This window comes from Sorghum bicolor, chromosome 7, assembly GCF_000003195.3.
Source record: "Sorghum bicolor cultivar BTx623 chromosome 7, Sorghum_bicolor_NCBIv3, whole genome shotgun sequence".
Taxonomy (NCBI): Eukaryota; Viridiplantae; Streptophyta; class Magnoliopsida; order Poales; family Poaceae; genus Sorghum; species Sorghum bicolor.
The window spans coordinates 13,080,632-13,095,155 of NC_012876.2; the positions used below are offsets into that span (position 1 = coordinate 13,080,632).

At 43.5% G+C, this 14,524-nt stretch overlaps 1 protein-coding gene and 1 long non-coding RNA gene across 33 annotated transcripts; one reads left to right on the forward strand and one right to left on the reverse strand.

Annotated features, from left to right (window-relative positions):
• LOC110436916 lies at positions 7-7,947 on the reverse strand. 19 transcript variants are annotated; one of them, XR_002454843.1, is made up of 8 exons: positions 5,553-7,945; positions 5,341-5,405; positions 5,189-5,241; positions 4,556-4,609; positions 2,226-2,285; positions 2,032-2,132; positions 967-1,472; positions 7-826 (listed from the first exon to the last, which is right to left on the reverse strand). It is a non-coding gene; the product is annotated as an uncharacterized LOC110436916 (long non-coding RNA). The 19 variants fall into 19 exon arrangements; XR_002454842.1 differs by lacking the exon at positions 2,032-2,132 and adding an exon at positions 1,979-2,031 and having other exon boundaries at positions 5,553-7,944; XR_002454839.1 differs by lacking the exon at positions 2,032-2,132 and having other exon boundaries at positions 967-2,031; positions 5,553-7,946.
• LOC110437028 lies at positions 8,992-12,735 on the forward strand. 14 transcript variants are annotated; one of them, XR_002455070.1, is made up of 4 exons: positions 9,009-9,405; positions 10,409-10,517; positions 10,610-11,269; positions 11,786-12,735. XR_002455070.1 is itself a non-coding variant. In XM_021465056.1 (4 exons), the coding sequence occupies exons 1-4, from the start codon at positions 9,791-9,793 to the stop codon at positions 12,105-12,107; spliced, it is 441 nt and encodes a 146-aa protein (XP_021320731.1). In that variant the 5' UTR covers positions 9,415-9,790; the 3' UTR covers positions 12,108-12,735. The 14 variants fall into 14 exon arrangements, 3 of the variants coding, with proteins under 3 accessions (XP_021320730.1, XP_021320732.1, XP_021320731.1); XR_002455066.1 differs by having other exon boundaries at positions 9,015-9,405; positions 10,409-10,831; positions 10,935-11,269; XM_021465056.1 differs by lacking the exons at positions 9,009-9,405; positions 10,610-11,269 and adding an exon at positions 9,415-9,892 and having other exon boundaries at positions 11,786-11,894; positions 11,987-12,735.

Genomic DNA, 14,524 nt, shown 5'->3' on the forward strand with positions numbered 1-14,524 from the left:
GGTCCATAATCTGTGTTTTGGTGCCATTTAAGCCCAATCCACTACTGAACCCGTGGACGGCGTCAACTCGTATTGCAATTAGGCCCCTTCGTCCATTTTCCTTGTTTGAAGTTGGTACCACACCCATCAGATGCAGTTAGCCCAATCCACTGCGTCGCTTCCATGATGGCCACGATGTCGCTGCGGTTGCTCCCTCGCCGGCCATCACACTGCCGCCATCGCCCCCTCGCCGACTAGCACGCAGCTGCCGTGGGCCCCTCCCTGCCCTACCACGGCGCTGCAGTCACCCCCTCCTCGGCCACCATGGCGCTGCCGTCACCCCTCCCGGCCCACGACGCAGCTGCCGTTAGCCCCTCCTCGGCCTGCTTCAAATCGCCTCCTCGACGGCTTCAACACTGCTGCCGTCGCCCCCTCGCTAGCTTCGACACCGGCCACCACACTGTTGTCGTCGCCTGCGGCTAGAGGCAACTTGCTCGGCGGCCCTTCTTTGCAGTTACCTGTAGGCAACAACAGCTTGTTCATTCATGGAAAAATAGTTAATGCAGTATGCAGGAATCACCCTCCTTTGATCTTGCGCCACCATCCTTTGATCTTGAGCCAGAAGACGACTCCAGTGTCTCCTGCAACTAGTGCAAACAGCTTCAACTCGCCACCGATCCTCCAGCCTCAGCCCCCCTCAATGCCCTCGCCGCCACATGCCGAGGAGCACGAACAGAAAGGAACGGGCGGAGAATAGTTTAGGGAGGGGGCTGATTTGTTTGACGTATGGGAGGGCCTAATTGCGATACGAGATGACGCCGTCCACGGGTTCAGCAGTGGATTGGACCTAAATGACATCAAAACACATATTATGGACCTAAGTAGCTATTTTGAGAGTTTATAGACCTGCTTGACACAGTCCAACAAGTATAGGGACCGGCCATGCACTTTGCTCATTAAAAAATCGCAAGCAATCCCGCACAATACCTCTTCGCATAACCGCAACTAGGGTTCGCTCCCTCGCCCAACTTCTCTTTGGCGTGCCGCAGCTGCGCACTGCACGACCGAAATCATCATCGGCTTCAGCATGCCACGGCTGCGCACTGTGGGAGTCAAATCTTCATCAGCGCTCCCTATGAATGCAGGATGCAGTTTGTCAACAGTCTCGTTGCCCTGCTGGATCTTGGGACTGCAGTTTGGCCTCTCCATCAAGTCTACACTGCCATCTTCAAACCCATGGGATCCAGATTTGAACAGATCCCTCCGCTTCCTTCTATCTTCTCATTCAGATCAAGTCGTGGTGAGGAAAGGGATGGTGGTTGCCGGATTTGATGATGGATGCTGCCTTCTCATCCTTCCTGTGAATATTCCTCTCTAAACAGTGCCCTCTCTTGGCATCACGATCCCTACTGAGGTATGATCCCCATCTCTCCTCTCTTCTCAGGAATGTTAGAATCGATCTATGTATTTTGGTGCACAGCTTTATTTTCCTCCTGGAAGTGAAAACATTTTATTTGTCATTTGAGATATTGTTAACCAAACACACTCCTTTTCCCCTTGTTATTCTATATCTAGCTAACAATAATTTTGGTACAAGTGATGCAGTTGATTTGTTCCAACCATGTAATGGACTAGGCAATCGAATGGATCTGCTTAAAGGGCAAAATTTGACAGTAATGTTTTCAGTTTTGGTGCAGTTTCTATTGGCCAGTTTAATTAAAGTAGAGACCAATAGCTTCTGATTATGATAAAACTGAAAAGTCTTTTTATTGCAGCACCCATTGTTGACAATGTTCTTATATAGGATAACCTGAATTTGACTTATTAGTTTTCTAAGAGACTTATACCAGTATAATTTTCTACTGTATTTTCACATGAATAATTCTGCATTATGTTGTTACTTCTTTTTTACATGAGCTATATCTGTCATTTACCACGAGCATTATCATTTTTATGCAGAAGCACATATGAAGCTTGTTATGCAGTATCAGTTAATTACCTCGAGTAATATCAGTAGATGAAGCTTGTTATGTAGTATCAGTTGTTACTTACCTGCAGCAGTATCCGTAGCTTGTTATGGAGATGGAACAACCAATGACTGGACTAAGGATCAAATTGAGGATTCAACTCTTTTTTCCACAAGAATTTTTTTGCTGATGTACAAGAAGGTAAGTTAATTTTTTATCGACAATTTTCTCTGCATTGAAATATTTATTTATTGGGCCTCACTTTCCTTGGCTACAGACCTGCTGCAGAGATGTGTATGCTGACTATGAAGATGCAGTATCTCACATGCTTCTACAGAACTGAAATATGATTGTCTTATATAAACATTCTGGCAATAACTGAGTACTTCCAAATGGCTTGCAGATATGTGTTCACCAGTTACCATAATGAATTTTACACGATGACTAGGTAGTGTGCCCGTGTGTTGCTACAAGATAACTAACATCTTATATTTAAAACACATGAATCGCACGATAAAATAACAATACTGTAAAAATTAAATACCAACATTAAAGTGACATTATCTCAAAGTGTAAATATTATGAAATCAACACAGTCACGAAAAATGCGGCATTACAGACTCATAAACTCTACTTTATAGACCTTTCTATAATACAACTAAGATAATATTTAATAATAGCACAAAGGAATCTCCAATATACATTTCATTCGTGCGCCGGAATCAACAAGGTTTCCTTTGTAGTTTACATCCTAAATTCCATATCTACCACTCTCAACCTTTTTGCTTTACTATTGTCTCCCTTTGGATTAGTCGGATTCGTAGAATACAGTATTTCATACTATCTATGTTTATTTGGATTTTGAGATTTTGAAGAGAGTAAAATGCATGCATCTAACTTAGAGCATTTCCAATAGTTTCGAAAAAAAATTTGGTAGATTAATGAGTTTTCTAAGTGGCTCACAAAAGTTGGAGAAATATTTATTGGGCTCCTCTAAATGTATTTAAAATATTTTCTAAATGATAGAAGACATTTTGCAGCTGGAATTCCTGACTATTTTATTTTTAAATCACTCTGACCATTTTTTCTCTTGTAGCATTGGGAATTGTATCCTTACTCTTATTCTTCCCACATCCTTCTATCTCTAGATTGACCGATTGATACACACGCGTAATTCCGTGGCACTGGATCGACTTTCTCAAGTGCGAAAGATTATGAGTTGTTGAAGAGAAGTTTTTTCAAGCTTGCCAAAAAAATCGAGATTGGGAGTGTGTTCTTACAAACTCTTAGAGAGGCTCTTAATTGGAAGGTGTTGTGACCTAAGTCCATCAACTCTGAATGAAAATGGGAACAAAATAATGTTCGACCACCTTAGCACATTCTAGAGTAGCAGTGGCAGACCAATATGTGTTGCCACGACGGGATTCAATGACAGAAGTGCAACTTTGTACCACCTCCTCACCATAATCGACGCTATCTATCTAGGCAAAGATCGGCATGAGATTGAGAGCGACTTCAATACCACCTTCCACAACTCAAATGACGCTATCTAGGAAACGAGCGACACAATGATTCAGCGTGCCGCCTGCGGTGTTATTTTGGGCCCTAATCACCCTGGTCTTTACCAGTTCGCATCCTAGGGTCTTGTTTAAACTCTCTTTGCTAGTATCTTATCATCTAACTAAAAGGCAGACCCCTGCCATTTAGGTTAAAAAACATGGTGAATTTAAATCAAATCAAAGAGATGGAAATAAAACTTTTGCCAAAATGAAAATATAATCAATCTATGATACGCCCCATATCCCCTAAACACACATCTGAACCAGAACAATTATTGTCTCGTGAGAACGGTGATTGGATGGAATAAGGAGGGAACTAAGAAAAAGATTCATGAGAAATTCAATGAACACTACAAGTGTCATTCTAGAAATGACGGTTTTAGCTACAGAAGGTAAGAAGCAACAAGAGGATCTAGAGGCGTCAAAACAATGTATCCAATTCCTGACAAATCACCTAAGCATAATAACATTTCCAAATTCATGCTATAGAAGCATAAATTTGCAACTTAGAACAACCCAGAGGTCTAGATAGTTACAAACAAATTAATTGCCGGTGAAATACTTATTAACAGCTCATAACAGCTAAATGTTCCAAATTCATTTTTTTTCTAGCATTAACAGCATGGAGTCCAAAACTGGGACACTTTTTTCTGACAAAATCGATGACAATAAATTCACTATCAAACACAAATTAATGATTCAATTTTATGAAGTGAATTTACAGTTTTCTAGAACATCTTGCAAAGGTCAACACAATATTGATAAGCTTGCCAAGGCGCACATAGACATATCCTGCATTCATCCATGCCTTTGCCAATTTTGGAGAGCCAGCTGATGATCACAGCCATTTCAAAAGTCACAGGGAGTACAATTCTCAAGATAAAAGACTGCTCATTAATCACAAACCAAATTTCTTATCACTTAATTAGCAAAGTAAAATAATGTCATTAATAAGCAGATCATGGTAATCTCACCAAGATGGTTTAGTTTCACAACAGCATAGTGCATGATTGTAGAGTATATTTTGATATGCAAAAACACTTTTGTTACCTTAGAGTGGAAACACTCATCTGAAAAGGCAATGAAAGATTGATGTTGCATCACCTGTCAAGTGGTTAAAACCTATTGTTAAAATAATGATAAACTCTAGAAAATACTCATACTAACTTCTACAACTGCAGATTAATTAGAGTATCCAAACTTCAACTCTAGAGAAATGTCATAAATGATAGCATGCTGTCATAAATTTGGAATATTTGAGGTGTCTCGACATATATTCCACTTGGCATTATCTGCTCCAGCAAAAATATCAGGTAGTAATATGCAATGATGACCATGCTATAGTCAGCATCTATTGAAAGGTAGAAAGCCACTTAACAAATGCAATGATAATTAGAGAAGGTCCTGGTTTTGAAGGGTTGCAAAGAGATTCAATTGGCTTCCTATTTGCTATTGTTCAAGTATGATCCAGAGTTCAGCAAGAGGCCATTCTATGGTAACTATCCATCTGTCAATGAGAACTATATCAATCAATGAAAATTTCAGAAGCAAGTTAGTGCCTCATAAAACTCACAGCCATCCATATATAATCTAGCTAGTCACTGACTTACTGGAGAAGAACCACCAACCCAAATATTAGAACTACAGAGAAATATATAGAGGATGTTGTAAATGTCTATATACCTCCATGGGTTGTATTTGTAAGGATCCCCAAAGGTATCCAATCACCGATTGGCCTGTAAAAAGCTATCCCACTATTATTGAATTGCACTAAATTAAAAGAGGTTGACAAATCAGCACATGGAAATCAATAGTGCGTGCAAATAAAAAAATACCTTTCTAGTTGAGGTGGATCAGAAGGAAAATTGGCCTAATAGCCCAGGCGAGTATATTGCTTAATCTGCAATTAAATGATATGCTTATTAGCTTGAATAGATGAATCTAGATGAAAATGGTTAATTAATTATCAAAATGGTTAATCAAAGGCTAAGCCATGTATAGGAAATATTGGAAACCAGACTAACATTTGTCATGGCTTAGTGCTTACCAGTAACCATTGAAATAGTTTTCCATATGCAACTATGTATAAGTCCTTGCTGAACTGGTCAACAGAAAGGATACTAACTCCTGAACTGGTTTCTAGAGTTGCATCTCTGAGTGGTAGTACCACTGCTAGGTGGTCATGCCAAACCTGAAAAACATATATACACATCTACTGATGGCTTTGATATGTATATCAATGCACCATTCATGAAACTATTACACTGAATGAACTTGGCAATGAGCTTGACTTGAATGGACGAAAGGCAACCCAGGGGTAGTAGTGGCATATTTAATTTTTTTCATTAGATCAAGATAGCATGCATATACTGGGATTGATCAACATTTTTTTCATCGCTGGGTCTCTCACTCAATGAAACAATGTACACTAATCCACAGAAATTGTATGAATTCTTAGAGAATAAAAAACTATCTACAACCTAGCATAAAGAACAAGTCAGCTTGGAGCTTCTTGTTGCTTGCAAATAAATTGGCCACATATTGTTCTGCTAACTTCAGCTTTAATTTTAGTTTAGCTTTGGCACACTGTCCACACATAGTGACGCAGTGTCACATGGATGCTTATTAATTATTTTTCAATGCTAATCAAAACATGTATGCTAGTGAGGGAGAGTGTAAAGCATAGTAGAGCTGAGCTGAGCTCAACTGTGAGCTTGCCTGCAGCCCTCAAACTGCAACAATGTGGCCTTCTTTTTGATGCATTTCATTTTAATAATTGCTCACTATGTTAAGATACTCCATTCTGCCATTCAATTATTACTACTGTAAATATTGGAGAGTATCTCTTCTAATTATCTGTATAGATGAAAAAGATACCAAATTCTATTGATCACAATTTGTTTCCACAAAGGCATATTTCACTATGTCTTAAAAACTTAAATTAGTTCTTCATTTGAATATCACTGTCAAGAAAAAAAAAGATTTCAAGGTGAATCATTATTTGTAGTTATTTTCAAGCCAAAATCATTTCGACGATAAGATTACACTATTGTTACTTTCAAGACACAAATTCAGCCCAAAACTGGAAAGAACGATACATGGAAAAAATCGTCATTGCTCTTAGTATTTGACATCGCTTAGATCTGAAATTTGGCAAAGTAGATCGAGAAGATCAAAATAGAGGACAAAGGTGTATTGGTTACCTTCAGTAGGGGCTGACTGAAAAATCTGTGAAATCTAAAATATCTTGAAAAGTTTCATTTAGAAGCCACATGAGACTCTCAGCCGAAACCACTTCATTGATCTGAAAGATAGATAATATGAAAGATACTAAAACCTGGAAACACCTTTCCTGATTTCCCAAACTCAGCTTGGTTGCCGGCAAGCAGAGAGCAGCAACAGCAGTGTGGCAACAGTTAGAGAGCACCAGCACCCTCGAGTCTCCTCATGTTTCCATGTATGATCATATTCATGCCACTAATTTTTTTTATCAATTTAAAATGGTATACTGCTCACAATATAAACTGTCTTATAAAATAACACATTTTGTGCTAACAAAAATGGAAACTCATGAAGTAAACTTTGAATAAGACCATCAGGACTTCATAAAAAGATAAATTGTTGGAGCAAAAGATTTATTTTAGAGATCTAGCAACAATAAATAGATTTTATACATGACAATTGCAAAGGCATATTTCAAATCAACTGTCCCTCAGTGAATCTGTCCTGAGAAAAAATAAATCCAAGAATATTCATCTAAATTTCAACATCAGTCCAAGATGGGGAGGATGAAGAGCAGAAGGGCTAGGAACGTTCAGTGCAAAGCACATAGAACTGCAGGAGCAGATCCAGTAAACATGGGTGTGCACATATACACATGATAATCTTTTGAATGGATCGAAGTTAGCAGGCACAATATATGTATACTATAATTAGATCAGATCAGAATACAAATAGCCAAACAAATTAAGTTAGGGTTGGGTGCTCGGTTTTGCACAACAGGAAAGGGAAGAGAAGGGGTTAGCACACCTAGTGGCAGCCATGAGCGAGGGTGTAGCAGGAGTTGAGGAAGTCATGGTCTGTAGCGACGTAGTCTATGGAGCAGCAGTTGCTGCTGTCTCCTTTCTCTCGCCGTCGTTGGGCTGCCTGTGGCACCATGCCGCCGCCACCTCCATCGACCTGGATTTGGGGATAGGTCTTGGTTGTTGGTGCAGGAGTTGGAGAGTGGGGAGGAAGGATCGTCTGATGCATGATGCAGATGGTGGCTGCGGTCGCAGGGATTTCGCGATGGTGGTGACAGGGCTGAGGGATCAAGAAGGAAGGCCACGGAGATCGCGTGGCGAGCGGCAGGGGATCACAGATTCACAGGGGAAGTCGCGGATGTGGACTTTCCTTGTGTGGCGTGCAGTCGCAGGGTAAGTGGTGGTCGCGCGGGACTAGCGATCGATGGATTGTCGCACCAAATTGGTCTTATTTTTATTCTTTTTATTTGTACAGCGTGCCCGTACGTTGCTACGGGATAGTAAACAATTTATACTAAAAATACACAGATTGTATAATAAGATAATATTACTGTAAAATTTAAGTATTATTATTAAAATAACATTAAATGCAACCCACAAAGTTTATAAAATTAACATAGTCATGGAGACCAGGACGTCGTAGGTTCACAAACTCTACTTATAGACCTTTCCGTAATGCGATTAAGATAGTGTTTAATATCAGCAGGAAGAAATCTCTGATATCCATTTCTTTTGTGTGCCAATAAATTCACAAATAAGTTCCACCATATCTCCCTACCATCTTGTCACACATTCGAGTTTATATATGTAAATATTAGTGCGTGTCGCATGGGTGATACTTCTTCCACAAAACTTAAAACAAAAGTGTTATACTCATTGTATAAATATGTGTCGCTTTTGTTCTATTCTATGTAGACATATCACTCATCGCAATGCAATGCTATTCCATTGTCTAATGATTGAGCCCATCTTCTACCATATGCTAGAACAGTAATCTTCAAAATACAAAAGGTTGTCATCAACTGACCAAAGACGACGACGATATGTCATTGGTAGTATCATCTAATCGAATACAATAACAGTTGAAGTGTAATTCCACTAAGAGTCCGTGAAAATGCATGGCAAGTAGAGGCTAATCGAGCTTACCACCTCAATGGCGACGATGTCATTGTAAGTCCAGAAATATGCGGTCGGAGAGCACGTATAGGATGTGGACGCGGCAATGTTGAAAGTTCGATCTTAATATATGTCACCTGCAACTGTCCTATTTATAGGCCCTATATATAAACAATTTATTAATATTTAAGGTTAAATTAATATTAATTATCATAAACAAAAATTAAATTAATATTAATTATCATAAACAAAACCGTATTTGGAATGCCTTTAGACTATTATGATCTCTACATTGACCCACCGATCATTATTAAGATGAATAGAGGCCTCAATAAAAAAAATGAAAGCTGGAAAAGCAACCTTATCTACCAACCACACACCCGTCATCCACTCTCACTCTGCCTCCCCTCCGATGAGGCTTCCGTCCACCGTCGCCTGCCTCATCCCCTCCACCTCCACCTCCACCTCCACCTCCCTCGCCCGAGACCCCTCATTCACCAACCAGCCACGCTCCCTCCACCAACGCTCGAGCTCGGCACGGCGCCACTCAAGGTCGCACCGGACCGCTCCCCCTCCTCAACCCTCGGCCATGTCCCCTACTCTGCAGCTTGATAACGGACCCGTCCATGCTGCCTCCTCCGTCGCTACTGCTCGAGCTTGCCACGAGGAGCTTTGTTTGCTTGTGCACAACCAGATCCACCACTGTTCTTCGCCCCTTTCCTCCAAGCACTGCTCTAGGAGATCCAAGAAGTGCAGGAAAAGGTAAGCTGTAAGCCTCTACTGCTCCCTGATCCGATCAGCAACCACTGCCTACGTCTTGGCTCTTCACGAAATCTTAATCCTCATGGTCAAATAGCAATATGTGCATATATATTATAAATTCCTTTGCATCCTGATATCATAGTGCAGTTAATATTTGTAACAAAAATGTTCTATTGTTCATGCTCATAGATATTCAGATACCTGCAATTTTTTTGTATCTACTAAGTGGAACCTGTATTTAGCTTCCATCTTAAAACTTGGAAGCATTTTGATGAATGCAGAGGCTCCAGTGTCAACAAACAGGCTTGCAATTCAGTTATATTTTTTTTTCCATTTAGTTGTAGGAGATTGTTCAGAAAAAACTTGTTGTTGTGGGTGAGATAGTATGACATCCTATTTGATGGTTTTTGTTTTCTCTCTCATTGCACTGTTAAGCTTGTACATCCTACATTGTTGTTGTCCAAGCCATAACTACCATTGCGATAAGGTATAGTAAACCTTGTAGACTGAAGATATATGATTTTCTTCATGCTTTAGCTCTTGGGTGTGTGCAGTCAATATTTTCAGAATTGTAGCTAAGTAATAGGGGAAATTAGGGTGCTGGTGCTTAAGGTCCTAAATGAAATGTATAGAGCTCAAGATTATCTTGCCAGGTATATAGTATTGAGGTGGCCTCTTTTTTTTCTTTGCCTTGTTTCTGTATAGATATTCACCAGCATGATATTTGCAAACTTGAATGGACCCATGAGAGGCATCTTGATTTTGTCCATACTCCTTTCTGTTTGTTCGTATTTTTTAGTTGTAGCTATCACATGGTTCTATAATTTTTAATTATCTATGGTGGCTACATCTAATACTAATATTCTCATCTGATTAAGATTAGAAGTGAAATAATTTATTGCAGTGCACCTTTATGAAAAGATGGTGTTTGTGGTACTGTTGCCATGATAATTTAGCAATATCAAATGTATTAGAATGTGATATACCTGGGTTGTTTGTGCAGGTTCATGTCTGGGAACTCTTTGTCGGTGTGAAACATCATGTCTGCAGAACGCCACAAAAACCGTTGGCACGCAGCTTGCCAAGGGCGAGGCAACGGAAAGTAAATGGATGTAAACACCCAATGCCCTAGAGATGAATTTCAGAGATTGTTCACCTCACCGCTGTAGATAAACAAATCAGAGGGGACTTACGACGGCTGCAGGCAAGTAGGCGATGAAGCCCAGTGCCCGACGAACAATGGGGGCATGCCAGGGATGAATGGCGACGACGAGCTACGGATGGGCAAGGGCGACTGCGGCTGGCGATGGACAGAGGATCGATAGGGTTGATCGACGTTGTGTGCGATGGCGAAGGTGGCGCGCGAGATCCAGGGACGAGGAGGTGAGGTTGCGCGCGGTGTCATGCGAGGGCCAGGGACTTGTAGGTGAGGGCACGGTCGCGTGACTGGCGGCGCGGGGTGATCACGGAATTGATCACGATTGTTAGGGGATTGATTTTGCCTTCCTGATCTGTTGCGGCTGTTACAGGATTGATGATTTTTGCCTTCCTGTTTCGGGTGGTGGCATTTGATAAAGTCTCCACGCCTGGGGCTCAGCCGGGGTGGTATTTTGAGGGAAGCCAACGGAGTCGCGGAGAGTGGATCGCACCCACGCAGGCAGACGGACGATGTTCAATTGCCGCACGAAAAAGTGTCCATTCTTTAGTCTTTTTAGTTGTAGGAGATTGTTCAGAAAAAACTTGTTGTTGTGGGTGAGATAGTATGACATCCTATTTGATGGTTTTTGTTTTCTCTCTCATTGCACTGTTAAGCTTGTACATCCTACATTGTTGTTGTCCAAGCCATAACTACCATTGCGATAAGGTATAGTAAACCTTGTAGACTGAAGATATATGATTTTCTTCATGCTTTAGCTCTTGGGTGTGTGCAGTCAATATTTTCAGAATTGTAGCTAAGTAATAGGGGAAATTAGGGTGCTGGTGCTTAAGGTCCTAAATGAAATGTATAGAGCTCAAGATTATCTTGCCAGGTATATAGTATTGAGGTGGCCTCTTTTTTTTCTTTGCCTTGTTTCTGTATAGATATTCACCAGCATGATATTTGCAAACTTGAATGGACCCATGAGAGGCATCTTGATTTTGTCCATACTCCTTTCTGTTTGTTCGTATTTTTTAGTTGTAGCTATCACATGGTTCTATAATTTTTAATTATCTATGGTGGCTACATCTAATACTAATATTCTCATCTGATTAAGATTAGAAGTGAAATAATTTATTGCAGTGCACCTTTATGAAAAGATGGTGTTTGTGGTACTGTTGCCATGATAATTTAGCAATATCAAATGTATTAGAATGTGATATACCTGGGTTGTTTGTGCAGGTTCATGTCTGGGAACTCTTTGTCGGTGTGAAACATCATGTCTGCAGAACGCCACAAAAACCGTTGGCACGCAGCTTGCCAAGGGCGAGGCAACGGAAAGTAAATGGATGTAAACACCCAATGCCCTAGAGATGAATTTCAGAGATTGTTCACCTCACCGCTGTAGATAAACAAATCAGAGGGGACTTACGACGGCTGCAGGCAAGTAGGCGATGAAGCCCAGTGCCCGACGAACAATGGGGGCATGCCAGGGATGAATGGCGACGACGAGCTACGGATGGGCAAGGGCGACTGCGGCTGGCGATGGACAGAGGATCGATAGGGTTGATCGACGTTGTGTGCGATGGCGAAGGTGGCGCGCGAGATCCAGGGACGAGGAGGTGAGGTTGCGCGCGGTGTCGTGCGAGGGCCAGGGACTTGTAGGTGAGGGCACGGTCGCGTGACTGGCGGCGCGGGGTGATCACGGAATTGATCACGATTGTTAGGGGATTGATTTTGCCTTCCTGATCTGTTGCGGCTGTTACAGGATTGATGATTTTTGCCTTCCTGTTTCGGGTGGTGGCATTTGATAAAGTCTCCACGCCTGGGGCTCAGCCGGGGTGGTATTTTGAGGGAAGCCAACGGAGTCGCGGAGAGTGGATCGCACCCACGCAGGCAGACGGACGATGTTCAATTGCCGCACGAAAAAGTGTCCATTCTTTAGTCTTTTTAGTTGTAGGAGATAGGAGATATTTTTGACCAATATAGATCTGGCATTTCTAATTTGCACATCAGGTGCCCATATATCAGCTATCTATTTGTGCACTGTCATGCACGTGGGAATTTCCTTAAGGTACTGAAATTTAATTTTCATCTACACAATTAGGAAATTTTCTAGAAACTAGAGTATCAGGTAATGTTAGTCGGTTTCTATTTTTTAAATAAATCAAGTGACACAAGACCTTTAATTATGTGCGGATCACAAGGATGTGAGTTTTTTTCTTCATTTAAGTATGAGTGTCACATCAGATAATAGTGGTACCCTAGCATTGAAATACTTGAATGCTTGTAACGATAATGTAATGTGTTTTTGTCATGGTCGGGCGCAAGTATACACATAGACGCCGGGCCCGTGACATCCGGCGCGACGCGGAACGCGCCGAGCGCATGCAGCGCGCACGCGAGGAGCAGCCACGCGCGATCACCGCGAGCAGTGGCTGACGGGAAGGCGATCGGCGTTTCCTTTCTTTGGCATAGCTTTCTGTTTTGATTTGCATGGGCCGGCCTTGATTGTAGGAGCGTGGCTTCCGGTTGGTTAAGCCGTAAGGCTATAAACTCTCTGTATCAGCGTGTTAACAATTAAGCAAGATCAATTATCCCAATCTCCTTCTTCCTCCTTGTGCACTCTCAAGCCCAGGCGTTGCGAGGGGTATAACCTCCACTCTGGAAGACACGGCACGAGACTACGAACTACGTAGTCGAGGGCCAGCTACCCTAGACCGCTACGCCCTTGACAACCTGGTATCACGATCCACGCGATCCTCATCCTCCACTGCAGCCGCATCACCAGCCCCACCACCCGCAAACCCTAGCCCGCCATCCTCACCACTTTCAGCCGCAGCGCCCACCACAAACTCCTCGCCCAGCATGGCCGCCGAGCCCACCCTCGCCGAAGTCGTGGCGATGCTCAAAGCCATGAACACGAAGATCAACACCATGGAATCTGACATGGCCGCCATGAAGGACCACACCGAGTCATCCAACGGGGGCGGTTTCGGACGACGTCACGACGACGCGCGCGATCCGGACTTCCACCCCAAGCCCAAGAAGTGGGATTTTCCCCGCTACGACGGCACAACGGACCCCATGCTCTTCCTCAACAAATGCGACGCCTACTTCCGGCAACACCGCACTACCCCGGAGGAGAAGGTGCGCATTGCCTCGTATCATCTGGACGAGGTGGCGCAACTATGGTTTAACCAGGTCCAGGAGGATGACGGCACGCCAAACTGGGCGCACTTCAAGGAGCTCCTGAACGTGCGGTTCGGGCCACCGCTCCGTTCCGCCCCGATGTTCGAGCTTGCTGAGTGTAGGCGCACCGGGTCCGTCGATGAGTACTCAAATCGGTTCCAGGCTCTCCTCCCCCCGCGCCGGCCGCTTGGAGGAAGCACAGCGTGTCCAGCTCTTCACAGGGGGGCTGCTACCGCCACTCAGCCACGCAGTCCGCCTACGTCATCCGACGACCCTCGGGGAGGCCATGAGCCTGGCGCGGCAAGTGGAATTGATGGAGGCCGAACGACCGGCGCCGGCACACGCGAGGGCGCCACCACGCGGGGCTCCTGTAGCACCTCCCCCGCGTCCCGCCCTGCCGGCCCCTCAACCATTGCTGGCGCTACCCGCACCACCGGCGGCTTCGCTACCGGGACGCGCCGATGGTCCCCAGCGGCGCCTCACGCCCGAAGAGATGGCCGAGCGCCGTCGCCAAAACCTGTGCTTCAACTGCAATGAGAAGTACTCTCGCGGCCACAACCGCTTCTGCAAGCGTATCTTCTTCCTCGACGGCGTGGAAATCGACGCCACGGACGACAGCGCGGCCGCCGGGGACACAGGCGAGGCAGACGCTCCTACGTTCTCCCTTCACGCGATCGCTGGCGTGGCCGTCGGCAAGACCATGCAACTGTGGGTGTCCGTGGGTGCGACCTCGCTCACCGTGCTACTGGACACAGGCTCCACGCACAGTTTCATCGCGGAGGCGGAGGC

Excerpts from the sequence above, each read along its gene's own strand:
- LOC110437028 (XM_021465056.1), top strand. The coding sequence starts at position 9,791 with ATGACATCCTATTTGATGGTTTTTGTTTTCTCTCTCATTGCACTGTTA. Across the intron at positions 9,893-10,408 it reads ATAACTACCATTGCGATAAG|GTTCATGTCTGGGAACTCTT; the intron begins GTATAGTAAACC and ends TTGTTTGTGCAG. Across the intron at positions 10,518-11,785 it reads GCAACGGAAAGTAAATGGAT|GTTCATGTCTGGGAACTCTT; the intron begins GTAAACACCCAA and ends TTGTTTGTGCAG.